Raw genomic sequence first — 27,456 nt, forward strand, 5'->3', positions numbered from 1 at the left:
ACTGCTCTAATTAATTTCAAAGTTTTTATATCTTTATTTGCATTTCACATTTTGCATCATGTTTTTATTGTTTTATGTGACCAAACATTCAGGGAGGGACACACATTGCAAATGAACTCTGGCTATAAATGTTAAAGTGTTTGATATTTGTTAATATTTAACATTTTCCTGTATACAAATAAATAAATCAATTTCAGTTTAAAGGTAGTGATTCACCTTCTCACAGAAAAAAATAAAACAAACAAAAAAAAAAAAAAAAAAGAGGCTGCTATTTACCGCTAGTGGCTAACCGCTAATGTGTCAAAGAGTTTAAACAGGTTTGACTCGGCCTGACGTTGCCTCTGCTCCTTGTTTAAATAGTAATAAAACCATACAGGAAGAAATATGTTTGTAATATTGTTGATTATAGTTCTTCAAGAAATAGGATTCTGTTAAATTTGTTTACAAAGAACCCCTGAAATTCCCCAAAACTCTGATCAAGTCTGGAAAAAGCAACAATTGAATTCCAAAAAACTGCAACCTGTGATGACCATCACCTTTTCCTAAAGCTGCATCCATCAGCTGAACTGAAACATTGACTAAATGTAATGTTTGAACTGTTGATTTTATGTTGCATGACATTGTGCTTTTATGATGTAAAGCCTTGTTGCTGAAATGTGCTAAACAAATAAAATTTGGTTGATTGATTGACTGATAGATTCAACCAGTCATGTTTTCAGGCCAAAAGAACAACAGTGTTCAGGCAACAAACGGAGGCTGCGTACGACGTTCCAGAGGTGTTTTAAATGAAGTGTTTAGAGTGTGAACAGCAGAGGAGTAGGTGGGTGGTGAAGTGCACAGTCTGGATACTGACGTAGTTCTCCTTCTGGTTCTTCAGTTCCTGCGGCTCATCGAGCGGCGCGGCGCTCAGGTCTGAGATGGAGACGCCGCTGCATGCGTTTCGTGTGATCAGGAAGACCAAGGTTCCTTTGTTGGGACTCAGGAACTCCTTAAACAACGCCCGCGTGTTCAAAGGGATCTGGGTCAGGTCCACTTCACACCTGGACGGGTACACACACGGAGCAGTTTGATTACAGAAGTGAAAAGTTAGGGTGATTAACGAAGCAAAGGTTCAGCAGTGTGAGCTAATTATTCCAAAAAATAGAGGCATAAATAATTATTTTGGATTTATTTTAAATTAATTAGTGTTATAGTGTTTAATTTCTAACTACCCCAACTGATCCTAATCCTGTACAATTAATTTTCCAAAATCTATATTATAGCACTCCTTGTTGATATGTGCACCAAGATTTTTAACAACAATCGTGTTAATACACATTCAGAAGAACACATTAAAAATAAAGGCAAAGGGAAATGAGCAATAAAAGAGCAGAGAAAAACTGGGGAAAAATTTATATGTTCTGAGAAATTCATTATTTTTGATAAAGTATTTTATATTAAACTGTTTTTTATCTGATCCATACAGAGCAACTATATAAGTTGATAGCATTTTTTTTACAATATATTTCCATTTTCAGACAATAGAGTGAACAGAGGTGTTCAAAATGTAGGATTCTGCTTTTTAACCTAAACCGTCTTTAACTTCAATGACTTCCTCCCTGCCTGTGTTCCTGAATCCCAAAGGCAACAGTTTACGCTCCATTTCATTTTAGGGTATCAGAGGAAAGGCAGCTGATTTAATAGTTTTTGGAATAATAACAATAGTAACTTGGGGAGTAGAGCCTTACATTGCCAAACGCTCCTCGCTCCTTCGTGATTCTCTGGACCAGAGCTCCACCTCCAGGATTTGTGGGCCTTGCAGGAACTGTCTCATAGTGAATCTCTCTCTCCACTGAGGATTGGTCACTTTGCAGTGATTCTGAATAAAAAAAGAACATAAAACACAAAGGAAAACACTTTAATTTCTAACAAATTACATTAGAAAAGCACTTAGCGATAGTGTATGGATTTGCAAGAAGGGGAAATAAAGACTACTAGAAAGGAGAAACAAAACAAACAAGGAGAAAGATGTTTATGGAAGAGATGTTTTTTTTTTTTTGTACCTTGCTTTTAAACTGCTGCTCTCCGAGTTTGAAGCGAACAAACACATCACCTGTCTGATTGTCCAAATTCAACCCCCGACCTTCAACCAGCGTCACCGAGACAAGCGACGTCCAGATCTGACTCTTCTTCATCAAATCCGATAACTGAGAGTTCTGGGAAGGCCCTACCTGTAAGAGGAGGTCGGTATCCGAATGAGAAAAATGGGGGAAAGTGTTTGAAGAAGGGTGGAAATCAGGAGAGAGAACAAAAGATATAAATAACAAAAAATCAAGCTAAATTAAATATCCAAGAAGGGCACATAAGCAGCACAGATGAGATCAGAAAAGACAGAAACAAATGTCAGATTACTGAAAATTATATCCTTATTGTGAACACCTCGCAAAAATATATATATATAAACTGTCAAATTTTTGTGGATGTTGATTCACATTTTGGGTTTTAAAGAATCCATCATTAAGGTAAGCTTAATTAATTTTATTATCCCTGACACCTAACAGAAAAAGTCATGAACCGAACCAGAGCTGATTACCCGAACAACAGTTTACCTCTATTCTCTTCTAGATTTCTTCCTCACAGATGGATTTTTACTATCAGTCATGAAAAACACAAATAGTCACAGTGTGGAAACCAAAGAAGCATCACCCGTCACTGCTAAGAACATAACAGTGTTTTAAAACGACAGGCAGTGAGCTATACGCAGCGTGCCGCATTACCTGGTTAACTAATTACATAGACCGACTAAAATTTACTCATTAAATTCACATGTTGCACCTAATACTTTTTTATCTTAAGAATGTTTCTGAGTGTGAAAATAACATTGTAAGGAAGCAGTCACTGCTTAGTCAATTTTAATCAAACTCTAATTTGTTGGCCTAGAAAGTCCGGTTTGTTGGAAAAGGCACCGATGTAAAATCAAACTCTGGTCCGCCTAAAATCCTCCCATTAAGGTGAAGTCTGGTGCAGTTCGAATGCATATGTGGATGCATGTGGACCAGAGCCCGCTCCAAAAGCAGGAAGTGGACTACAGTGCAGGGCATTCTGGGTAAAAACAACCAAACCAAACGTGTGAATATAGCGCTGGCTGGAAAAATGACTCTTCCTGCAACTGACACCACTTCTATGTTGTTCACATTTCATGAAGGACGACGTTGCACTCATGTCTTCTTTAGAGGTTTTTCTGTTGTTTCCTTCAGTGGTTTTTGGTGCAGTGCCACCACAGGTGAGGAGGGGAACAGGTTTTTCAACTGGTTTGGATCGTTTGACACAGAGGAGTGTGAAATCAATCCAAGTCTATGAGGTGGGAAAACACCATGAAAAATGTGGCCTCTATTGCCACAAATGGCTAATGGGCCACACTTTGGACATCCCTGAATCAGATAACATTATACCATCACATTGACATCATGACACTGTGAAAGTGTTTTTTAAAAGTAAAAGTCATCAAACACCTTGCTTGATGACGATCACAAACCCTCTCTGTCTGCCAGGTGATGAACAGCTGATGTTACTGTTCTGACACTGGCTAAAGCAGAAAATATTCCACACTGCATCATGTACACCTGTTCAGTTACACAAGTTACATAAACAAGAGTGTAGTTAATGTGCATGCACATAGTCTCAAGAAGACCACAAGAAGACCGTCTCATGCTGCAACAACAGATTCATGCACTATGCTAAGCCAGCAGCAAGAGAAGCTACAAGACATGCATTTAGAAACTGCTGAGAGTTTAATACCCCTTTGTCACGGTGAATTCAGAACACAACGGTCAGACTTCTTCTCCACTATGGTCAGGGGAAAGTTTGTAATTGTCTCTTGTGCTAATAAACTACAGAGCATATAATGGGTGACAATGTTTTGTTCTTAAAAGTGGAACGTTGAATGTACAAGAAAATCTATTGGCTAAAGGTTAATATGGCAGAAAGATTATTGATCAATTTGCAGACTTGTATTTCAAACACACACACAGATTAAAAGAGAAAACCGAATTAAAATTGGTACAAAAAGGTGTGATTGCATATATCCGTCACATCTTAGCTAAAGAGACAGATGCCCTAAATTATGGCAATTTGCTGCCCTCTTGTGACAGACATTTTACATTAAAAGATATCTGCCAAAATACACAGTGGCTGACACTGTTTCTTTAATTTAGAGCATGTCTGATTAGAATGAGGTAAAGCCAAACATGATTGTTCTCTTGAGCTTTTTACAGCTGATTCTGTATTATTTTTTTTTTGGCAGATACCCGTCATAAAGCTGACCAAGTTGATTGTTGCTTATTGTCTGTCCAGTGTGTTCCCTCCACCATGCCTTACCCTACTACTTCGTTTTCTGGGCCACTTCTGCTGACAGGAGCATGCATGTTAAGTGCAAAACAAAATGGCACTGAGGTTAGTGGGCCATACAGAAATTATTTAAAATAAAATAAAAACACATTCAAACAGACACAATTTTTAAAAAAGCACATTTTCTCCCAAATCTAAGGTTTTATGTATCAGGGCAGTTTACAAAACTAATTAGTTCTTATTAGAGGTTTGGTTTTTTACCACTGTGTCTTTGTACATAATGTAATATTTCCACTTGGGTTACTTCTGTCAAACAGACATTGCTTCAAAGTCTATTGATAAAAACTTTAATGATAGACTAAACCTTTATTAAGGATTGCTTTTTTAAACATTAAGAAAAAAAAACAACTACAGAGAATAGTTGTGCTTTTTTTCCACCATGCCTGAATTTGTGGTAAATCGAACGTAAACAGACATTTCTACTTCCAGAACACATGCAGTAAATACATGAAGGGCTTGCCATACAATGCCTTTCTTGCTGCTTCTGTTTCTGTAAGTGATTGTCATGTTGACCAGCAGGAAGCCCATATCTTCCTCCAGAGTGTTTGGGTCATTCAGCGTGAGCGACAGTTCATTGGACCTAAGGAAAGGTCAATAAAAGGTTAAACAGTTTAAGAGAAGTACAAACAAATAAAACCAAGAGTACAAAACCAATAGTTGTCCTGCTGGAAAATGTAGGTTTGCTATTTACAATATTCATATGAGTGACACATTCTTGGTTGCACTGCATCTTATTTAGGGATGGAGAAGTAGATAAATACTTATGCATACCAAACGTTTTAGATTTATTTTTGTAGCATTTTGAAAACTCTGCATCCTTTTCCTTCCACTTTAAAAATGTGGACTATTTGTGCTCATCTGTCAGATAAAAGCAACAATAAAAATACCTTAAGGTTTGGCTCTGTACCCTATGTCAAAAGCTAGAAGGAATTTACAGGGGAAAAAAATGTATTTGATCTACTCCATCATAAAAGATCATGTTTAAATGTATTTTTGATTTTACATTTACTCATTTTATAGTGTAAAATATAACATTATAGGAATTGTAGTTCGCTTAAAGAAGAAAAACTGACTTTCTCTTTGTTTCTGCCAATAAACTTCTGAGGCTATTTGAGTAAGCGTAATAGGTTAAAACATCTTAACGCAAAGATAATTCACAACTGTGAGGTACCATATCTACAAAGAAGTGATAATAAATGGTAACACATGATGGAACATCCTCAGAAATGCCCACCAGGGGGCACCATTTATCTGGATTCTAACTACACAGGCAAATACACTGAAACTGCCAAAGGTGTTTCCCCGTTTTTACTGGCAAATGCTGTTATGAATGAAAGAACAGTTTCTACCAAGTTCACACCAAGACTACTCCCCTCAGACATTCACTGCACTCATAATTCATGACACTTACTTGTCAAGTTCTAAATCACTCAGGAGAACGGAGGCTGAGCCCATAAAATCATCTGACGTCAAATCGCTGTCATACACCTGTGTCATATCAGAAAACAAAGTGTTAACCCCGGAGAACAACAGGGGAAGTCACAGTTGCTGAACTTCACCCACAACACTGACTGTGGAAACAATTGTTAGTCGGCAGAGCTAATGTGCTAACCAAGCACTGCTTTTTCATAAAGTGTCTTATTCTGTTTGCTTATTGAAACATTTAATTCCCACACAGCTAGAAGTGACATAACTCAACAGAAGCCAAGAGGCGTGTTGACCTTTATGAACGAGTTCCAGCTGATCCCTACGACTGACTTGTGAACGAGGCGTTACCTTGACATAAATCTTCTGGTTCAGATCCTTTACTGGCACGGCGAAGGACTCGTTCCATACAGGGTTCAGGTTTTTCTGGATCACTTTGCTCTTAAAGATGCTTTTCCCATCAAACTTGAACTTCACGTAAGGGTCGCTGGTACCTAAAGAGCATTTTAGGGCACACACGAAAAAAAAAATAGAAAGGGTGAGAGGAGACATTTTTGAAATTGTAAATTAAAGCTGCAACACAAAATCTTATAAGGTATTTTTGGTCAAATTTCTAATACAAATATTCTGTTAGAAATGAAATAATCAACCAATGGAACAAGCACTTTTTCCATCAACATCAAGGAATTATTGATTTTAAACAAGCTGCTCTATCTTGATGAAAAGTTGTGTGAAAGTTTGTACATTTGAAATAAGGCAAAACTAAGATATTTGACTATAAAGTAGACCAAAAATCCTTAGTAAGATTTTGTGTTTTTTGCTGTCTGCGATATTTGAGAATCTGAAATTAACAATTACAATCAGACTCGGTGCTTTCATCCAGCTGTTTTGGCTTCATAAATCTACTTTTCATTATGAAGTTAAAAACAGACTTGACCTAAAAACACAGAAACCCCACCAAATACAGGCCTGCTTTTGTTTCATTATGTCTATATAAAGTTATTCACAGTTCTATTGTCTATAAAATATACTTACAAGGAAATGTACCGATTTCCAGTAAAGAGGAGGCCTGGGCTGCTCACTTTATTTCTCATGTGTATGTGGAGCATGTGGGGGCTTTTCTTTCCTCCCCAGGCAGCAGGACCACAACTTCCTGCTTTAAAAGCCAACTAAACTTCAGCCGCATGAAACCTGATGGCAGTTCAAAACGCTAATCATGTGCCATCGCTCGTTTTGAACTCGGTTTCACATGCAGGAAGCCAACCTTGGAGTTCATGCCAACATTTGTATGGCTGTAGTATTTCCTCGTTGTTTTATGATACTTTCACTTCAGAAGTTCCTCCAAGCTAATCGTGAAGGCTCTGTCAGCTATGTGAGAAAGAGTGGGGGCTGCCGCCAACCAATCGTAGTTGGAGAACCTTTCACAGATCAGCAAGTGCCAATAGAAAAGTTGGTTTGTACAAAAAATGTGTTTGGCCTAAAATCTGCCATGCTGCCTCCTGTTGCTCAGTGCTAACTCAATGATGGACTCAAAGTTCAGCAACAGCTGATGTTAGTGAGGTTGTATAAGGAGTGTTATACGCAACTATTGACTAAGCAACTACCTGTTGCTTAGTCAATCCTCTGAGAGCAGATGCATCAGTTCCCAGATGACATTTGTTGTCAAACACCTTAATGAACGATTTCCATCATTAGCAACAACTTTTATTTATTTTTATGTTTTTCAATGCATTTACACAAAAGTGAGCAGATTTTATTGGTATTTTATCAATTATGATTTTTTTTGTAGCTACTAATTGAACCCAACTGCAATCAGACGTTTGTGTGAATGGTTTACGTCCGCAAAGCGACCCGCATGTGCAGAAGAAGAACGCAGACGTCATGCAGCAGCGCACCGATTATGGAAGTAACAATGGATGGAGCCGTTTACGGATCGATTTGGCCTTTTGTGGAGCATTGATAGCAACAGGTTTGCCAGACACTGTCTATTGTAACGGGTGTTTGTCTTGAAACAGCAACACCCAGGATTTATCTGACTTATTTAACTCGACGGCTTATCTGGTGTTTAGGCTTGATCACGTCTGGCTCTGGTTAACGTGCATCTTAAAATCAGCAGCAAACGACTCAAATGTTTGTGTCTGTAATCTGATCAAAATAGAAAAAATATCCTTAATGTTTGAAAAAAAGAAAACTTTTCTTTTTTTACCAACGCTGTATAGAAACAAACCCATCTTCATTTCCTGCGCTACCTTCACACTGTGTGTTCACGTGTAAACAAACACCCGGGCAACCAAGGGAAAATGAATTCAAATGCGTCCCAGGAGCCTCAGGTATTCGGTGCTGGGTGTGGCTCAAACAGGTTCTTGTATGTTTAAGCTGTATGCAGATCTGCCAAGGCGCAGCAGAAACCATGCAGCGTGCCTAACACCCAGGTGTCTTTATTGTCCCTCGACTCAGTGGCACCTGTATTCAAATGAGCATTCCTGGCCCCTATGAAGGAAACGAGGCTGAGCAAACTAAGCGGTGGAAGCAGAAAAGGCGCACCAACCGCGAGGGGAGCCGGTATTCTCAGAGAGGTTCGAATGTCCCGTACAGTGGATTCAGACGATCGGCTCGTGTCACACGAGAAGCAAACAGGCTGGAAGAATAAATAGTCAATATTTGCTCCTACTCACCAGTCCAGACATGCAAGTATCAACGCAGCTCAAAAACAGACTGGCGTCAACTGGGAGTGACTGATATGTGGCATAGATGCAATATAGGCATATATGAGAATGAGTAGGTCCCAATCTATGCACACTCGTGAGGAACTAAACACTTCATATTTCCACCATCAAACTTCTCCATTTATCTTCATTTGCTTCCTTTTCAACCCAGTTTCCTTGTTGAAAAGATAAAGGCATCACATTCAGATGGCTGTTTAAAAGATTATCTAGGGTTTTTTTCTGCTTTTTCGAAATCTTTTCACCTCCAAAATGTATGCAAATACCAAACCGAGCACTAACTCTTTCTCCCTAATGTCTCGTGAAATGTGTGTCATTATTCTGCAGAAGGACAAAGTTTAAAACGGGGAATGGTTGAGCGGGTCACGGCACCGTCCGCTTCAGTTTGTTTATTGGCAGCAGGACAAAGTCATTACCACAGCGGTCTCTGACAACCAGGTTGTGTCCTTCCTTTAGGGTGATGGACAGCAGATAGGAGCGCGGAAGATCTTGGACGTTGTTCGACGGACTTTCGGGCTCCATCACCATCTCGGCCTGGACAGAGAAAGCAAGGCATTTCTTAAAAGACAGAAAAGTAGCTTTAGCTTTGAAAACAGTGTCTCAGAGTGAACAGCAGCATGAATAAAATACAGAATATTATTTAAATAATATTCTAAAATTGAAAAATAAAAATGGCAGCAGCATATAAAACCTTTAAACCAACCAGCTTTGACAACACTTGGCTTGAGAAGTCATTTAAAGTCTTTTAAGCTCTTGTTTTTGATGGCGTTTGGGTGTCTCAGGTTGCTGTTTTCACCTTTTTCAAAGTCGATCATAACAGCATGTTGTATAATGTATGAAAAACAAATGAGGAAACTTTGTGGAGAACAAACATGCCTCAACTACACAAAATATTACAGAATGGAAGAAAAAATGATACCTGGTTGAAAAAAATAAAATAAATAAAACTAACCAAATAAATCAATAGGGACACTGCAAATACAAAATCATGCTAGGTATTTTCGGTCTAGTTTCTAGTGCAAAGGTCAATAATTTCTCAATGCTGATGATAAAGTTCTATTTCCAATGGTGGATTATTTGCATTATAACAAGAGGAAAATGTTGTTAGAAGTGAAATAATCTACTGGTGTAACTGGTACTTTATTTAAATCAATGCTACATGATTTACTCAAAACAAGATCATCTAACTTGATAAAAAGTTACTTCCATCCATCCATCCATTTTCTGAACACCCTTGTCCCTCAGTGGGGTCGGGAGGGGTGCTGGTGCCTATCTCCAGCTAACGTTCCGGGCGAGAGGCGGGGTTTAAAAAGTTACTTGTGAATTAGTTTTGTCTCATTTCAAGTGTACCAAGATATTGGCACAATAAACTAGACCAAAATACTTGGTCAGATGTTGTGTTTTTGCAGTGTGTAAACAGTCTTGTGACAAAGACTGTTTGTCTTTAACAGGACAAAATATGCCAAATTTTCAAAGAGAAGCCTTCTGGGATTCATTTTGTTGCTTCCCTAAAATACCATTTTCAGTCTGCCTGTGTGGTATATTTGCTTTACTTTAAGTCTTTAACAGATTAAACTAAAAGAAATTAGGACTCACTGAGTCTTTGTGACAAGTAAAGCCCCTTCAGAGATAATTTAAGTATTTTTACAAGAGGCCAGAATTGTTGGTATGCAGGTTGACTCCATGAGTTTAGGATTGTTTTTCTTTAACGGAAGCCAAAAGGAAGTTACTTAACAAGCATGTGAACAACTTCAAAATGTTGGAAGACTTTCAGCTCCTGGAAAATGACGCATTAGAAATGAGTTTGGACTCAAAAGTTTTGAAATGTTGATTTCAATCAGGAGCAGGCCCATAAGCAAAAATCAAAGTGAACAGCTGTGTGAATAAAATACACGTTTAAATAAGATTCTAAAATTGAAAAATGAAAATAGCAGTACTGGATAAAACCACTGACAAAACTTGGCCTCGTAAGTCATCTAAAGTCTTTTATGTCTCATTTTTGATGGCATTTGGGTTCATATTTTATAGACGTGAACAGACAAAACATGCACAGTCACTGGATAACTACAACATTAAACCACTGAAATGTGAATGGAATAATATTCGTCTGTGTTTGCTTATCAGTAGGTTAATAAATTAACAATCATTAATCAGGAAAGGCAACAAAGGTCACAGAGACCAAGGTACAAAGGTCACAGCCTGATTTGTTTTCTATGTGTTCGGTCGGTCAGTTTAGGTTTGTTCTCAAATGAGTCTTTTTCTTTTTTACTTGGTTACCAAGTCAGCGACTTAAATCCTGAATATAATTTAAACACAAGCCTGATCTCCAGTCTCAAAGGTAGCTAATAATTTAGCTAGTGGGTAGTTAAAGAGAAAATAGTTCTTAGTTATTGAAGACAATAGAACACTTTTAGAGCGATTTCTGACTATGAATTTTTAAAAAATGACTCAGGATTAACCAACCATGACTAATGCCACGGTTGGGAAAATTGTGTTGCTGTTTTTCTTTTTGTGAAACTTACATCAATGGTCATGACCGGAAAATCCCCTCTGGTTCTTGTTATATGACCCCCACTTCATCTTTGCTTCCTGTCAGACTGTGAACTCGTCTCCTTTGCTGCTTCCAGTTAGTCGTGCTTTCTGCTTTTCCTTTTACTCACAGTGAGTTTGTGCCGTTCTGCACTATGCTCTTGTCTTGTGCTCTTGATTTCTTTATTACCTTTTCCGATTACGTAACCCAGCCGTACTTTCAGTCTTCTTCACTCTCTGACCAATCGGTCTTGCATTTTCGTCATTTTTAACTGAGTATTGACTTATAAATCATTGAAAAGATGTAATAAATTGAATAATTCTAAAGAATTGCACTGGCCTCATTTCTCAAAGAGGCCAGAGAGCCCTCCTTAAAACTTTGTATTTTACAGACAGATTTGCACCACAAAACAGAACCTGCTAGTCAGGAGTCTCACCACTTGCTTTGTTTTTGTATTTTTATGGCTATTTGATGTTCCGTAAACTCACTCCAATGGTTGCTTTAAGCAGTTTTGCATAACTTTTCTCTATAAAACAAAAAACTAATTTTTGCGTCGTGACCAAGAATTCAGTTGTCTTCAATAAACTGGTTCAATGACGAAGCAGAACGATGAACATACGGCTTCAAAAACTGAACACAAGCTGAAATATGATCTATAATCTAAAACCATAACAGCCAAAATATAAACAAAATATCACTTTCTAAATAATCTATATTTCAACTGAGATCTTCTGACCTCAGTCATCCAACTTAAAATCATCTGCTATTCGTCAGTGTGCAAAAGACCTCCATACTTCATATAAACACCAAAAATGAAACCATTTAAAAAGGAAAAAGAATCACACTATTTTCACAATCTTTCAAAGAAAAACATTTCACAATACGTATTGCATCCATTAGCCAAACATCAAAAGCTTAAGTTGCTCAACAGCAAAGTTACACTTACATTCCACATGGCCTTGTCCTTTGATAAGAGGCTGCAGAAATCAGGAGTTTTATATTGTACAGATAAAGACGAGACATCCTTTCAAAGTCATATGACACTAAAGGAAAGTGTTTTTTAAAAGGCATATAGTTACAGGTAATAAAGGACTGAGGTAGTTTAACAACTACTGGGTCAGGTATTGATTCCTGTTTGGCATTTCTGCCATGGACACAAATCCTCTGAGCAAGTTATTAAAAATTCCTGAGTCCCAGGGAGCAAACAGACTTAACCCTAAAAACGTGCAACGAAAAGAAAGAAATCATAAGAAAGAGAGGATCCCTGAGATCACTTTTTTCACTATTGTTGTGAGGGAATGTGTTTACTTTGTACTTTTACTTTGTAAAATGACAAGTGTGTTATCATTTCCTGTGAACTTTGCAATAAACATTTAGGCAACTGTATATTCAGGCGTAAAATGGCTGCTGCAAACTGGGAAAGAAGTTCAGGACCCACGTTGGCTGCTTCGTGCAGAAAGGACTCTCCGATAATGAGGACAGGATCTAGTTAAACACACATCCATGTAACAAACAGCACCTTAACAAGGCATTCAGTCACTCCAACCTGTTCACATTGTGTGATGTCAATCAGCTGATCATATGATGAATTAGAATGAGATCAGTCATTTCCTTTCTGATGATTAATCGTTTCTGAATGGCAATTTTGTTTACAGAGAGTTCATGATACATTTATTTTTTTATTTTCAGTTGTATGTGGATTTCATTTCCTTTTTGTTGATTGTTTTTGGTTGTAGTTTTTTATTCTGGATATTTAAAACATTTTCCAGTTCCAGTGTTAAGTGTTCTTTACAAAGTTAACGTTTATTGGTATTTGAGAGGGTATTAATGCAATAATGCACTTGCATTATTATGCCATTATCAGTATATTTCTTGAAATTTATCTGAAAACAAGAAAAAGATTGTTTATCAAAATATTTACTGAGGAAATAAAAAAAGCACAAAATCTTACCACATGTTTTTGGTTTAGTTTTTAGTATAATGTAGTGCAAAATATTGGTACACATGAAATAAGACAAAACTAACTTACAGATAACTTTTTCTGCAAGATATCAGAGCTCATCTTAAATCAATAATTCCCTAATGTTGATGAAAAAGTTCTAGTTCCACTGGCAGATTATTTCACTTATAACATGTGAAAAATGTCTTGAAATAATCTGCCAGTGGAACAAGTGCTTTTTAAAATCAATAGTAAGGAATTACTGACTTAAACAAAGCTCCTAAATCCTTCTGAAAAATTAGTTTTGTCTTATTTTAAGATAACTAAGATATTTGCACTAGCAACTAGGCAGACAATACTTAATAATGTTTTGTGTTTTTGCGGTGGATGCACAGTGGAGTTGTTGGTAACACTGTTGTCATGCAGCAAAACAATCTTTGGTTCAAATCCCAGTCTGGGGTCTTTCTGCAGGCCTCCTGCCCAATGACCGCTGGAGACAGGAAGCTCCGTATTCTTTTCAGCTCCATCCATTATTCCATCAACTCTACCAGCTAGAGAAAAGCGTTCCCACAGAATGATGCTGCTACTACCATGTTTAACTATAGGGATGGTGACAAGCAGCATCAGTTTTCCTCCAAATGTTTGCTGCATTCCTACAGGAGGTGGCTTTTGGCTTTCTCTGAACCATTTCTAATTCCTTTCCACTCTTTGATTTATTTATTGATTTACATCATGGTTAACAACAACCAAGTAAGGTGACCAAAGCACTTCCACTTTGCCACTCATCAAAATTAGGTAATCAATTATCAATGGAGACTTTCATTTTCTTTAAATGCCTGCATCTCCATGTAATTGAAAAACAGACTTAACATCATTTCCTACAACAAAAAACTACCCAAGTCGTCCACGTCCAGCGTTTACACACTCTCCATGAGTTGGTCTGATAAAATGTGAAGCATGACATAAAGACGACTTGAGGAGTCAAATTTGAACTTTCTGACCACAAGCTTAAAGACTACATTTGGATATGAGTCAATAATTGTAAACGCAAACATGTTTCATTGCATCGGCTGCAGAAACTGTACACCAAAAACACTAAAAAATATATATCCCCGGTTGTTATCCTTGCTCTGTTGTAAAGCCCCACTTAAACCAGACCTTCAGGCCAAAACATGTCAGCACATCCGCTCAGTGTGTGTAGCTCTAGAAACAATTCAGCATTCATGATTAACTATTTAAAAAAATGACAAACATAGTTTAGGAAAAGCTGGTCCGGGGAGAACGAGGAAAATTAATAAATGAAAGTGAACTACTTCATTTTGAGAGGGTGGATTTACATTTAAGCTCTCTGTAAATCAAAGCCCCCCTCTTTTCATAAAAAGGGAACTGTGAACATAAAACACCTCAGTTTTAATATTTTGTAGCTAAAACTTGAAGCCTGTTTTTGTGAAGAGAAAACTTGCACAACATTTCTTGTCCCTGTTTAAAGGAAAACCAATTAAGAATGAAGCCATCAGTCACACAGCCACAGTTTACACAGAGCTGCTGTGGACTGTTGGTTTTGGGTGGAGATCCTGCACCACCAGCAGCTTATCCAGCGCCTCCAAGTTAAACTCTCATTTTTATGCAAATACACCTGATATCTTCCCCCACACCAATGTACACAACAAAGTCTTATTTCATTAAAGTATCTTATTACCTTCATCCTGAAAGTCTAGCTGTAAAGTTCTTCATTGTAACGTTTATATTCACTGTTTTTTAAAGCTTGTCTTCAAATATGTTTCAGATTTAATTCGTCGTTGTTTGTAATTTAAATGCAGTTTATTTTAGGCCTGTCACAATAAGCAGTACATCAATTCATCGCATAATAAATTAAAACTAATTCAATAACTTCCACTTGCATGATTTACGCTTTCTCTGTTTCTATAAAAACATGAAACTTCATCATTCACTTTATTTATTGTTTCTATTTTGTTTATTTATTCTGGATATTTAAAATGTTAATTAGAATATAAAGTTTATTGATCTCTGATCATGTGTTATTGAATTATTATATCGTTATGTTACTAACAAAACAATATTATTGCAATAACTTCTGGGACACTTTGTTGTCCAACAAAACTTGTTACCATGACAGCCGTGGTCTGTATAGGATATGTCATATTTAGTTTTTTCATATATTTATTATTAGTCTACTTTTAAATGAACAAGCTAGCAGTTTTTAATTTGCTGCTTTCTGAAAACAAAAGAAGTTTAAACCATTATCACTCAGTACACAAACTCCACTTATCTCTGAAGAGCTGATTCGTATCAGTGTGTTTTAATTAAAGAGCAGTTAGCATACCTGTGTGTTGTCTGGTGAAGAGTCCTCTGCAGGCCCGTCTGGTGAGTAAACAGTCATTATCTCTGGCAGGGCCAGCTCCTCGGGCTCCATGCCTGAAACGGCTCTCTGCTGCGTCTCCATCGAGATCGTCTCTTCTCCAGAGAAACCATTCACTGCCTCCTGGGAGAAATCCCAGTCTGTGGTGTCTGCAGGCATGCTCCGCCTGTAGACGCTCTTGTTGGCTGCACTGGGCACCTGCAGGCCACTCCCACCCGCACGCCTGTCCAGCTGTGACGAGATGCTGTTGTGGTTCTGAGAGTTGTAGAGGTGGGGCTGCGTGCTGGAGGCGACGCGCTCGTACTCCTGCCTCATGTCCCTTATGTCCGGGACGGACGTGCTCATCCGGTTGTCCATGATGTGGTTGGGTTGGAGGACATGCTTGGTGGGACTCGTCTTGCCCCGGCGCAGACGAGGCAGGACTTTCTTCCGGAAAATGTCCAGCTTGCTCCGCTTCTTGGATTCCATCGTGGGCAGAGGTGTGGGCATCAATAACAGCTGGAGTGAGAAACAGAAACACGGAGGAGCATTAGGTTTAAGCCAACAGCCAAAACGACTTTCAAAGTGATCCTCAAGCCATTTCACACTTGAACAGAGATCGGAGCTGCAACAGAAACAGCTGCCACACAAACAGACAACAGAAGGTAAGTTTCCACTGCAGGAACTTGGGTGATTTTTGTGATTCCATTTAAGGAAACAAAACCACATGGAAGATAGAAAACTGATTCTGTAGAAAAGCACAGATCCAAGTCTTGAGAATTCTGAATTGATTTGAAACGCTCAGAAATTTATTTTAAAATGCGTTAATGTTTGTCTTCTATGCTAATATTTGCGAGTGTCCTTTATCTTGCTTTACGCTTCTTCTGCCATCGTAGGAGGCCGCCTCTTTCACTGTATGTATTTGGAGTAATTCTTTGGTATTTTTTATTTTTAAAAACTCCAGGCATCTGGCCGACTTCATCCTGGTAACTTGGGTTAGAGAATTGTATGCACAAATCTATTTTTCCCTTCTATCAATCACATAAATTACACAGAATCTCTGGACCATCAATAGAAAAAAAATGGTTTCTGACTCAGAAATCGTCTTTGAATCGAATTGGGATCCTAAAGACACTGAAATATTCACATCTCTAACAGAAGAAGGAAGATATCTGCCTGAAAGCATCTCTGCTCATGAGGTGGGACTTCTAGAATCAACCTAATCCTTGGCCTCTTATTTATAATTATGTCCTCTTTTGTATTTTTAATTTCAATCAAGATTTAAATGCAGCAAACTATTGCTGAGTATCAAGGTGTTTGACAGAAAATACATTCAAATATGTTGACAAAGTCCTGTGGAAATATTTCAAGAGAAGAAAGGAATTCCACTTTCAGTTGAGATAGAAAAATACAAAGAGTTTCAGACCCCAGACTGGGAAGGGTCGCGTAGAAAAGGAAAGAAAAATCAGCCTGGGGAAATTCATGTTTTCAAAATGCATCTAAGGTTCTTTTGAAGGTGGTAAAGATTTGTACAGCCCAAAACCATTTCCTCACTGCATGTAAGAGAGCAGTGTGCATAGACATTTATTACTAATATGGTAATAAGGCCTTTAAAAATAAAGACTCTGCAGTATGGGTTTTAAATGTGACAGAAAATACAAATTTTATTGCTTAAAACAAGCAATCTGCATTAAAAAAATATATTTTTGGAAACAAGTTTCATTTATTGTTCATTTACTGTCATTTGTTAGTTTTGTAAAATAAACATAAATCAATTGAAAAAGTAAACAAGTATCCCCATTTAAATAAAAAAATGTAAATAAAAACATTTAAAAACCCACAAAGACATGCACAACGTTTGAAACCAGTCATTTTCAGAATAATACTGTTCCTGGAAGCATTAAAATACTTACTAACCCATAAAAACTGGATATGCACCTGTTTGACAAGACAGAGACGACGGACAGTTTATGTTAGCAGTTAATAAAAATGTTTAATTTAATTTATTCATCAAATTATTCATTAATAATCTCAGGAAATAAAACCGATTAGTTTATTATCATTCAAAAATATTTAAACTATTTTTCTGAAATCAGAGAAAATAAATATGAAAAATATATTTAACAATCACAGTGTTGGCATTTTAACCACTTTGTGTTTCCATCACGATATCAAGACCAAAATAGGAACTGATGCTTTGTTTGTTTTATACACCCCTATTGTTAAAGTTTTCTCATGGTTCCAAAACACTAGCCAGCACCTTTCTAGCTAATAGCAGAAGTCCAATTTAAGCTCTGAAATAATGTACTATAATACTGAGAACACTCCAAGAATGCATTCCTTTCATAAGCCTTCAAAAGTGAGTTCTCAGTCAGCATCATAGTCCTTCCCTTTAAACAGGTTTTTACTGACAGCCATCTAACTAAGCCAGTGCTCCAGCTGCAGGGTCATAAACCTTGGACAGGGTTCAACAGCCTGAGCAGCATCACCTGCAGGATAAAGGATCATTTCACAAAGAAAGCCTTTCAAAAACGTCTGATCAGAGTAAATGTGCAACATGATGTGAGTTAAAGAATAAATCAGCAGTTTGCTTTCTCAACTTAAGATGAAATCCTTTGCATTGAATCCATCACAGATTAATAATTAGTTGCTGATTATTTTCTCATAAAGCATTTAGTTTACAACCAACATGAATCCCTTTTATTTGCCTTTCAGATCATTAAAGTATGTTGGAAATGTAATGTAGGCACCGATCAAACCTTTTTGCTGCTACTGTTTTTAAATCGCTTTCTTTTAATTAAGACATTAGTGACAGACATCTGATGTTCCAACTAAACCAGAAGATCAACTCTTACCTCAGACAACAATGAGATTTTACCAAAAGCACAACATATTGCTCAGGAGTCAGATAAGATTGCTGTGCTGACTTTCACAATGTTGATTGGCAGGAAACAAAAACAAAGGAGTGGAAAATGAGGAAGAAGGAAGGAAAGAAAAAGATTCAACAAACTATTAGTGGTCTGAAGCAAATATCTGCATCCTCATTCCAGAGCAGACGTCTGCATAAATTAAATATTTTATTCATTTATGAACAATTGTTTGAGTGATTTGCTGAAAGAGGAATTTAATTCTTGTTCAAATAAAAGACTTCTCCCGTCCTCTGGCATGTCTCTTGTTTTTCAGGGGGGTTTTTTTTGTTTGGTTTACACTGCAGTCGAACAACGCATCAATAAAACATGCTAGAGTCAAAAAAAAAAAAAAGAAGAAGAAGTTAATATTTAGCACAATCACTAGACTGTATGTCTGAGTTTCTGTTTCCTGGGTCAGGATGTGAGGAAAGCAGCAGGAAGCGAGCCTGGCGTGTGATTATGATCTGCAAAATCTGGTTTTATTTACAAGGAAGAAGGTTGAAAACTAAACAACATGATGCCTCCCTCTGACTCAGCTCATTTCAAAACGCAGCGATCGATTCATGGATTTGTGGGTATTGCCCAGAATCGACTCCCTTTGTCTTACAAAACACACAGCAGCGTTTATGCATCTAATAAGTGTATTTAGAAATCCAGTAAATACTGTTCCAACTCCATAAACATCCATGAACTACATTACATTAGTCAGTGTAATGCGATGCACAAGGGTAAGGAGCAGGATTTACTCTGTTCACTTTGCTTTTTACCAAACAGAAGCCGAAGAGCCGAGAGAGAGGAAGGAAAGGAAAAACTCTGCAATCTACAAGAAGATCTTCAGCCTCAATTAAGGTATGGATTCCACCCAAAACGTATTAAATCCATCTCCTCTCTGAGATTAAATACCCAAAAGTTAAGAGGCAAACTCTAAAACCTATAAGAAATAGTTTTTATATATTTGCATCTTGTAAACAGCTTGAAAAATCCCAAATATTACCACCGGCCTCAGTCAGGAAACTAAAAACTGTCACTTGTCCTGAAGCTCCAGAGCAACAACCCGATGGCGATGCCAGAGAGGTTTCTACTTCTTCCCTCCCGACTATCTTCTGGTGCATCAGTCAGCTGAGCGCATGTCACTGTGAGATTCCCACAGTATGATAACCTTCAGTAAGAAAGGGTGTTTCATCATAGTGAAAAAAGAAAAATTATAATCTATCATCTAATTGCTTATATTTCAAGCAGAAGCAATTCTGCAAAATAAATAGGTCAGTATAGTTGTGGCCTCGTTTTCTGCTATATGAATGACACCGTTCCTCAGTAAGCAATGCGGCTTCTAAACAAAACCACATAAATTGGATTAAAAAAAATGTATTAAAGGAAAGTATAAGATAGCAACCAGAAGCTGAAAATCTCTGGAATAAAATGCACAACTAGACAGAAAAACAGCAGCAGCCTAAGGAGATCAGAGTTTACTGCAGCAAACATCGGCAGCAGCGAGTCACAGATGAGGTCAAAGTGGTCAGAGAGCTGCTAGAGCCTCATGATCATGAGCAAAATGTTGAGAACAAACCAGCTGAGGTCTGGAGGCCATCAGGCCTCTGCTGGGAGAAGATAATCTCCTCTTGCTATTCTGCTCCAGACGGAGTAGTTTATAACAGAGACGGTCAAAATGCATTTAAGCTTCTGAAAAGGCTAAATTTCACCACTGTTGCTCTGTGATTTCACACTGCAACAAAGTTTTTATTAAGGGATTTTAAACTGTTTGAAACTTGAGTAATTTTAAAACTCACTATGTAAAACTTTGCTAAAACTTGATCAGTGGTAAATTTCTAATGTCATCAATGATGTCGCTTTACAATGATACAATTTTTCATATGAGAAATAAACAACAAAGCAATAAAACCAGATATACTAACTGGTGATTCTCAATTTTACTGACTTTTAGAGTTCTGTACAATTTCTACTGACAGTTGTGGAAAGTAAATAAATATGTGTTTGATTCATTTCTACAAACTATATCTTACAGGGCTAAAAGACTTTACATTATATATGCAACTAATAATTATTTTAGTAAATTGATTATTCTATTGATTATTCTGACCATTAGTCGGATAAAAAATTGGCACACTATACATTTTTCATTTAATCTAGTAAGCATTTTTTTAATACAATATTAGAAATACATTAAAAGATGTAAATAAACAAGTAATTACATTCCTGTTTTAAATAAGAAAATATTTTTTTATTGTCTAGGATCCCTTTGGAGAATTAGAAGTGGCAGAACATATTTACAGACACAGACGTTTTTATCTTAAATGCAAATTGTACACAAACTTTGTACAGTTTTTGCTTAGCTACAGCTCTGAATATGTTGGGGGGGTTTTCAGCAAATTACCTGTTTTGAGTCTTTACACTCCAGTTAACAATTGATTACTAATTTAATTGACGATTATTTCAATGATCGATTCGTCACGATTAATCGCTTCAGCCCTGCTTCACATTAATTTGTACTACAATGCACAATTACATGTTGCGTTTTAATTTTTGTCGCAAGTTTTCATTCCTACATGTTTTTGCATCACTAAGACATATATTAAAAGTTAGCATTAGATAATAACGTGTTTTTACCTTTTCTGTAATTCTGATCTCCGATGTTTTCTCAAACAGATGTGAAGATGTCCAGATGTTTGTTGTTATATTCCACTGTAGCTGAGAGTCTTCATGCCGCCCTTACAGTGTGCACACAGACTGAGTATCGCATCTCACTGCTTGCTGATTTAAAGCCTTAGGAAAGTTGCCTAATTGAACTTGTAAGGCCTTAAAAAGTGAAACTAAAAGAAATGAAAAGGAAGCATTTGATAAAGTGCTTTGCATTCTTTTGCCTAGCTTGTGAATGTCTGAGTATCTTGTAGTAAACAGTGAGACTTAAGTTCAACCTCATTCTTTCATGTCAGTCACAGCTCCAGGTAGTGCAATTCAAAGGCTACACACAACAAACTTCCTGTTTTTCAAAAGGAAATCAAAGGGACCAAAACAGGTAAAGCCTGCCTAGAGGAGTCAGCTTTAAGAGCTCAGATCTCTCTGTGTCCGTCCACTTGGTGTGACCAAACGTCACAGAGTGCAACCATGGGCCCAGCCCGCATCAGTCTTTTACAGCACTATGTATTATCTCATAAGGCAGCCAATGAACTGCAAAGTCATCAGTCTGTAGCTGGGTGTGAAGGTGGGTCAAGGAACATGACAAGCATGAATCCTGACAGCTCACACAGCAGGTATTACTTTCTGTTGAGACCACTGTCTGGAAAAATGTGGCCCCTTATCTCAATAGAAAACTCGTAAAACACAACTACCAACAGACAGATGGAGACTTACAGATGCAGCAGGATTTAATGACTATTTTTACCCTATGAGACGCATGTTTGTTGCAACATGAGTCCAACAATTGCTCCAAATAAAGAGGCATATTTTCTGCTTGGTATGGCAAATAAAAGGTTTTCACAAAATTAAATTTTATCACATAACAATCCAAACTATTCCTATTACTTCCATCGCTTTTAGCGATTTCAAAAAGGAGAGTTTTAACAACTCTTCTTCAATCTTTATTTGACAAAAATTGGGAAAGCGCTCATCTGCAGCATACATAATCCGGTAGAAATTAACACTGGCTGATTCTAAGTTACAACACGTCATGGTGTCTCAGCAACAGTTCAACCTATCGAAGACTACCATCTGCATCATAACGTCACAGTGACTCTGTCTATTTCTTTAGAAATTCAACTGATAATCAATTGGCCAGCCAATATGCAGACACTTTTTTAGGTTATTCACTCGCTGTTGTGGGGCTAACGCTCACATCGAAAATAGAAAATAAAAGAAAGACAAGACCCACACAAAGCTCAAAAACATGAACTGATCTTCCATCACAGGGCCGAGAGCAGGACTGAAACGATTAATCGAGTTAATCATGATGAATTGGTAGGTGAAATAATTGTCAACTAATTTTGTGGAAATTGAGCCAAAATTGTACAATAAAAATTTACACTTTGCACTAAAGATAAAAAAAACCCCATCTGTTAATATGTTCTACCCAAAACTCCACAAGTGGCGTAATTTTAGCTTCACCTGGTTCAAATTCTGTAAAATATAAAAATAAAAATCTACAAGGCACATTTTGCTATCCAATTACCAATCAGATAAATAAAAAAATTATCAAAACATCAGTCCTACAGTGATGCTAAGTGGAGCAGAAAGGGCTGAGTTTTTTACATGATGATGTTCTTTTAACTGCAGATGCTTCTTATGCTATAAATAATCATATGTGCACTAAAAGAATTGCATCATTTGTTTATATTAATGTACTTTCTAATATTGTATAAAAAAAAGGCTTAAGTGCAAAATCTGCAAAACGTGCCATTTTTTTCGATTATCATCAGAATAAGTTAACAATTAATCGATAAGATAATTGTTAGTACATCTCTAGCTAAGTGCAATCATAGAGTAGTTAAAAAAAAGAAAACAAGGCCTGGTGCAGGGAGGGATATTTAAGAAAATATCTTTCTGCCAAACATATTTAAGTCTTCAGTTTCCTCATACTCTAAAATAAAGCAGTATATCCTGCTGACTAAACAACAATAGGCGCTGCTCCAACATTAGCTTCAAACACTTTGGTTTCGACAATGTCCAACAATGTTGGAAAGATAGCAATCATTAAGTCTGACAGTATGGAATTTACAGAAATAACAAACACCTTTCAGTCTGTAACCTGCTGGTATCTACAAAATACCTGAAAGGTTGAGTAGGTGCTGTAGTTTGGTTGGTACATATGTAAAACTGATTTAAAACTATATTTGCAGCACTAATGTATCCAGTTACGACCTACTAACTAAACCTTCCAGGTTCAAAGCAAAAACATTCAACATCAATATAAGTGAATAACGTCATCTTGCACCACCTTCTGTACATAAACCTCTCTTTGTGCACACCACGTGCTGTTGTCCTGTCACTTCTGTTTTTATCTACAGATTTTCAACATTTTTATTATTTTATCTTTATTGATTCCCAAAGAAGCAAATTTTACATTACATTTGACTTCAACCTCACAAAGCCAACTTCAACAGGAGGATAAGTAAATCATTAACCTTATGATAAATTAAACAAAGATACAACTCCACTTCCCCGAGAAAGATTTTGACTGTGGGAGTAAAAAATAAAATGTAAAAGAAGGAAAAACTGAAATAGAAATGTAAAAAACAAACCAAATACACCAACCAAAAGCACGATATTAAGTAATTATAATGTATATCTATTACAGGAGAGTGAATTATCAGGGTGGTTTCATCAAGTTTGGTCTCTGAAAATAAAATCTGACCGTTTAAGGTTTCAAATCTGCCACCAAAGACAAAATTGTGATTGAGAGAGGCGGTTATTTTTCCCATTTTATACATGTTGAATGTTATATCCATTAAGTGGTCTAAGGTTGGTTTGTCCATTTTCTTGTAATGCTCTTTTTACTTCCTCTTAATAAAATATTCATCAAATATTGGTTTCTTTTTGAAACTTCTTGAGGTATTATGCCAAAAATACATAAGCTTTCTCTCTAAAGAAATATTCAGATTTTTAACAATTTTTATATCCTCTAATATTTTCATTTGCAGATTTCTTCTTAAATCGTATTTCTGGATCTATGATAAAGCGATCATTTACTTGTGTTTACAGATCGGTTTTGTTTCTTTGTTCAGTGCCAGAGTCGGTGAAAAAAGAAAACAAGAAAATGACTCCATAATATTGGTACAGCAGAAACCAAACACAAAAATCATCTTTCAGTATTGGAGTTATGAAATCTCATGATTAGATCATGCCAAAATAAAAATATATGACTTTTTATTATTTGGTTAGCAGTACATAAAGATTCATATTTTATTTCTAAAATAAACATATTTTTTTATTATGTTCTAATAATGCTTTTAAAAAAACCTTACGGGAGATTTAAGTGTGGATACATTATAAAAAATATACATAGTTACTTGAAAAGTTTTGGATGTTTAGAAATGTTTGAATCAGACTGAGCCCATATTTTAGAATAAAACATGCTTAAACCCCCTTTTGATATAAAACCACGGGAGGAGTCGGCTGACACACATTTCTACCAGCAGTGCTTTTGCTCAAGTCAACCTGCCAATGTGAGCTTGAGCCAGGAACAGTTCATTCAGTCTCTTTTACTCTTTAAAAATAGAACAAAACCAAAATGTGTTGCAGACATATTTAACCTTCAGCTAACACTTATAACGCCACTTCATACCTCCTGTTGCTCTGCGATGCCAGTTTGATTTTTGAATCTCACATGTGTTCTGATTTGTGAACAGAAAAGAGAGGCCAGTGTTTTCAGTATTTTGACGGACTTACTTTGTGAGAAAAGGTGTATGATGGATGCATTTGAGGTCAGCCTTTGCAGCAAAAATAGCTGCAAAAAGACATGGAGTAACCACCAAGCAAAGCATCAAAGTGTGCTCCTTATGGAGTGACATAACTGCAAAGAAGTCTTGATCCTAATCTGACTTAAATTCACATTTAAGATGGCCAACAATAAGCCACAGAAAGCATGTTAGCTGACCTAGAAGCAATGGATTCATGGTTGGATGATGTCCGTTTAATTACCCTGTGAAGACGGACTATCAGGATGTACAATGGAGGACTGCAGACAGCAGGCACTCCTTTCACTTCATTGTGTTATACTACCTATAAAATAAACCTGACAAAGGTTTTTGTTTTTTTATGTCAGACTAAAACCACAACCAATCAGCATGTGTAGGAATCAAAGGTAAACATCCTCGACGTACAAACATTTGACGGTATCTAAGCGCCGCCGATTAGTAGCTGATCGTTCCTGCGATCATTTCTAGCCTGTCCCTCCCACCTTACACAAACACAGTCACCTGCTGTCTTTAAACAGAGACCATAAAGGTCAATGATTAAATCTGGCCATCCTGATGATGCCATCAGCTCGGTCGCTAACCACCACCACAGCCGTAAGGCACAGATTGAAGCATTGTGGAGCAGAGGTGGGACCAAGTCACTGTTTTGCAAGTATCAAAACAAAAACGGCTGTAGTGTAAAGTGCTGTAGTGTAAAGCGCTTTGAATGGTCAAATTGCTATCAAAGTTTATTTATTCTTGAGATTCACACAGCTTATGCTTGACTCGGACTTGTCCTCAAGCCCAAGTCAAGGCTCAAGTAAAGACGGTCAAGTCAAGTCTCAAGTCAGGCAAAAGTTGAGTCAAGTTTCAAGACGGGAGCTTGGAATTTCAAGTCATTTCGAGTCGTCTTTTGTTTTTTCAGTCCAAGTGGTGTTAAATCTACAGCTAATTTCACATCTCAGTATTGATAAAAACACATTGCGTGAATCAAGCTTGCCAGAATCGCTAACCAAGACACAAAATAATGTGCTTCATTACCATCCAGAAACCACTGTTGTGAAAGTCAAAGTCAAGTCCAAGTCTTTGAGAATTTTTTCAAGTCAAGTCTCAAGTCTTGATTTTAATGACTCGAGTTTGACTCGAGTCCAAGTCATGTGACTCGAGTCCCCACCTCTGTTGTGGAGATCGAGTGTTGCTCCAAACATGTTTAGTAACAGTCCGGTGCAGATAAATAACTGTTCCTGTTTGCCCCTGAAACACAGATAAACCCGCTGCTGTTCTCGTAGCGGCGAAGGCTACAAGGATATTCAAATACTCCAGATGTGACAAATGATACGAGTTCTGCGAAACCAGCACCGGTCCCACTACAGCTGAAACAACAGATGCATTAATCAGGGATGAAACAACATGTAATGTTTACAGTATTTGCATTTTTTCTCCTTGATCTCACATGGTGTTGTCAAGGACAGAAATGGGAGCATTCAGATTTTATGGTGAAGAAATTATTTTTCAAAATACAGACATAGTGTTTTGAATCTTTGTTTGGCACTAACCAATAACAGATGAAATCATATGACTTGCATATATTCTAATTTTAACTTATTGGGCAAAACAAAATGTATTTCCTTCTGTTAATTCAAACTATTGTGCTATCATGGTTAGCTGAACCATGACTGAGTGTGTTTGAGTTTTAGCAAGTTACAAAGAGAGAGAGAGACTGAAACAATTAATTTTTTTCTTTTCTGTGCTCACTACAGTACTGATGACTGCCCTTATCAAATGTTAAGTGGGACATTTATCTTTCACAGCATTGATTACTGCAACAGTGTCTTCACAGGTCCTTCTCCTGGTTCCCTGTAGCTCAGAGATTTTCAAATACTTCTGATTCACTGAAAGGCTTTGAAACACAACACATTAAAGATCTGTTGTCGTATCAACCTTCCAGACCTCTCAGGTCTTCTGGTTAAAGTCTACTCACCAAACCCAGAACTGGAAACAAACATGGTGAAGCAGCATTCAGTTTCTATGCTCCTCTAATCTGGAACAAACTTCCAGAAAACTGTAAAACTGCTGAAATACCGAGTTCGTTTAAATCAAGACTAAAAAGTCACTTTTTTAGAGCTGCCTTTGATTAGTAATAGCTGAGAAACAGATTAAATCTAATCCAGATTACAAGTCATTACTTCTTTTTACTTTGCCACTGTTATGTTATATTTATTTATGTCTTTACAATGAAGAACGAACAAACTGCCATTATGGTGGAAATTTGCTACACATTTCCCCCTTTACAAATGAGGTCTGTGGTATTTCTGCAGGGTTTTGAATTGGTGTGACTTGCAGCAAACACATGTTGAGACCTGCAGCTGCAATAATCAGAGAGTTAGACGCATTGAAAGAAAAATGTTCTCGTTTGCATGTGAAGGCTGCAGTCAGAAAGGTCAAGGAGGTCAGCCTGGCCCTGGAAATCTCAGCTCTTATCAGATACTCTTATATAAAAAAAAAACGAGGATTCAGAAAAGAAAAACAGCAACAACAAAAAGCAAGGACGAGTCAATATGGTCATGATAAATAAAGAGACGTGAAAGTTTAGAATATTACAGAGTGATGGAACAACAAGGTCAAACACAGAACAGGTTTGGTCCTAAATGTTGAAAATTTCAAAAGTATTCACATCAAAAGCGAGAAAATGAACGTTTAAAATTAAAAAGAAAATGTCTGATCATTTTATTGGGACTTTATGTGATTGATCAACACTTAATACAGCATGACAATGTT

At 37.1% G+C, this 27,456-nt stretch overlaps 1 protein-coding gene across 3 annotated transcripts in view; it reads right to left on the reverse strand.

Annotated features, from left to right (window-relative positions):
- mctp2b (multiple C2 domains, transmembrane 2b) overlaps nucleotides 1-27,456 on the reverse strand; it is a 47,606-nt gene that overhangs the window by 17,627 nt on the left and 2,523 nt on the right. Inside the window, exons 2-10 of one of the 3 annotated variants that reach the window (XM_015056226.1) lie at nucleotides 15,348-15,881; nucleotides 8,951-9,068; nucleotides 6,163-6,305; nucleotides 5,798-5,874; nucleotides 4,852-4,966; nucleotides 4,357-4,383; nucleotides 2,043-2,210; nucleotides 1,728-1,858; nucleotides 854-1,040 (exon numbers count right to left, since the gene is read on the reverse strand). In XM_015056226.1, the coding sequence (XP_014911712.1) occupies nucleotides 854-1,040; nucleotides 1,728-1,858; nucleotides 2,043-2,210; nucleotides 4,357-4,383; nucleotides 4,852-4,966; nucleotides 5,798-5,874; nucleotides 6,163-6,305; nucleotides 8,951-9,068; nucleotides 15,348-15,872 (1,491 nt within the window). In that variant the 5' untranslated portion in view covers nucleotides 15,873-15,881. Of the gene's footprint in view, nucleotides 1-853; nucleotides 1,041-1,727; nucleotides 1,859-2,042; nucleotides 2,211-4,356; nucleotides 4,384-4,851; nucleotides 4,967-5,797; nucleotides 5,875-6,162; nucleotides 6,306-8,950; nucleotides 9,069-12,010; nucleotides 12,129-15,347; nucleotides 15,882-27,456 lie in introns of those variants that run through there. The other 2 variants (XM_015056229.1, XM_015056228.1) reach the window with 2 other exon arrangements.

Source organism: Poecilia latipinna, unplaced genomic scaffold, assembly GCF_001443285.1.
Source record: "Poecilia latipinna isolate Pla-1442-1.1 unplaced genomic scaffold, P_latipinna-1.0 Scaffold1366, whole genome shotgun sequence".
Lineage (NCBI taxonomy): Eukaryota > Metazoa > Chordata > Actinopteri > Cyprinodontiformes > Poeciliidae > Poecilia > Poecilia latipinna.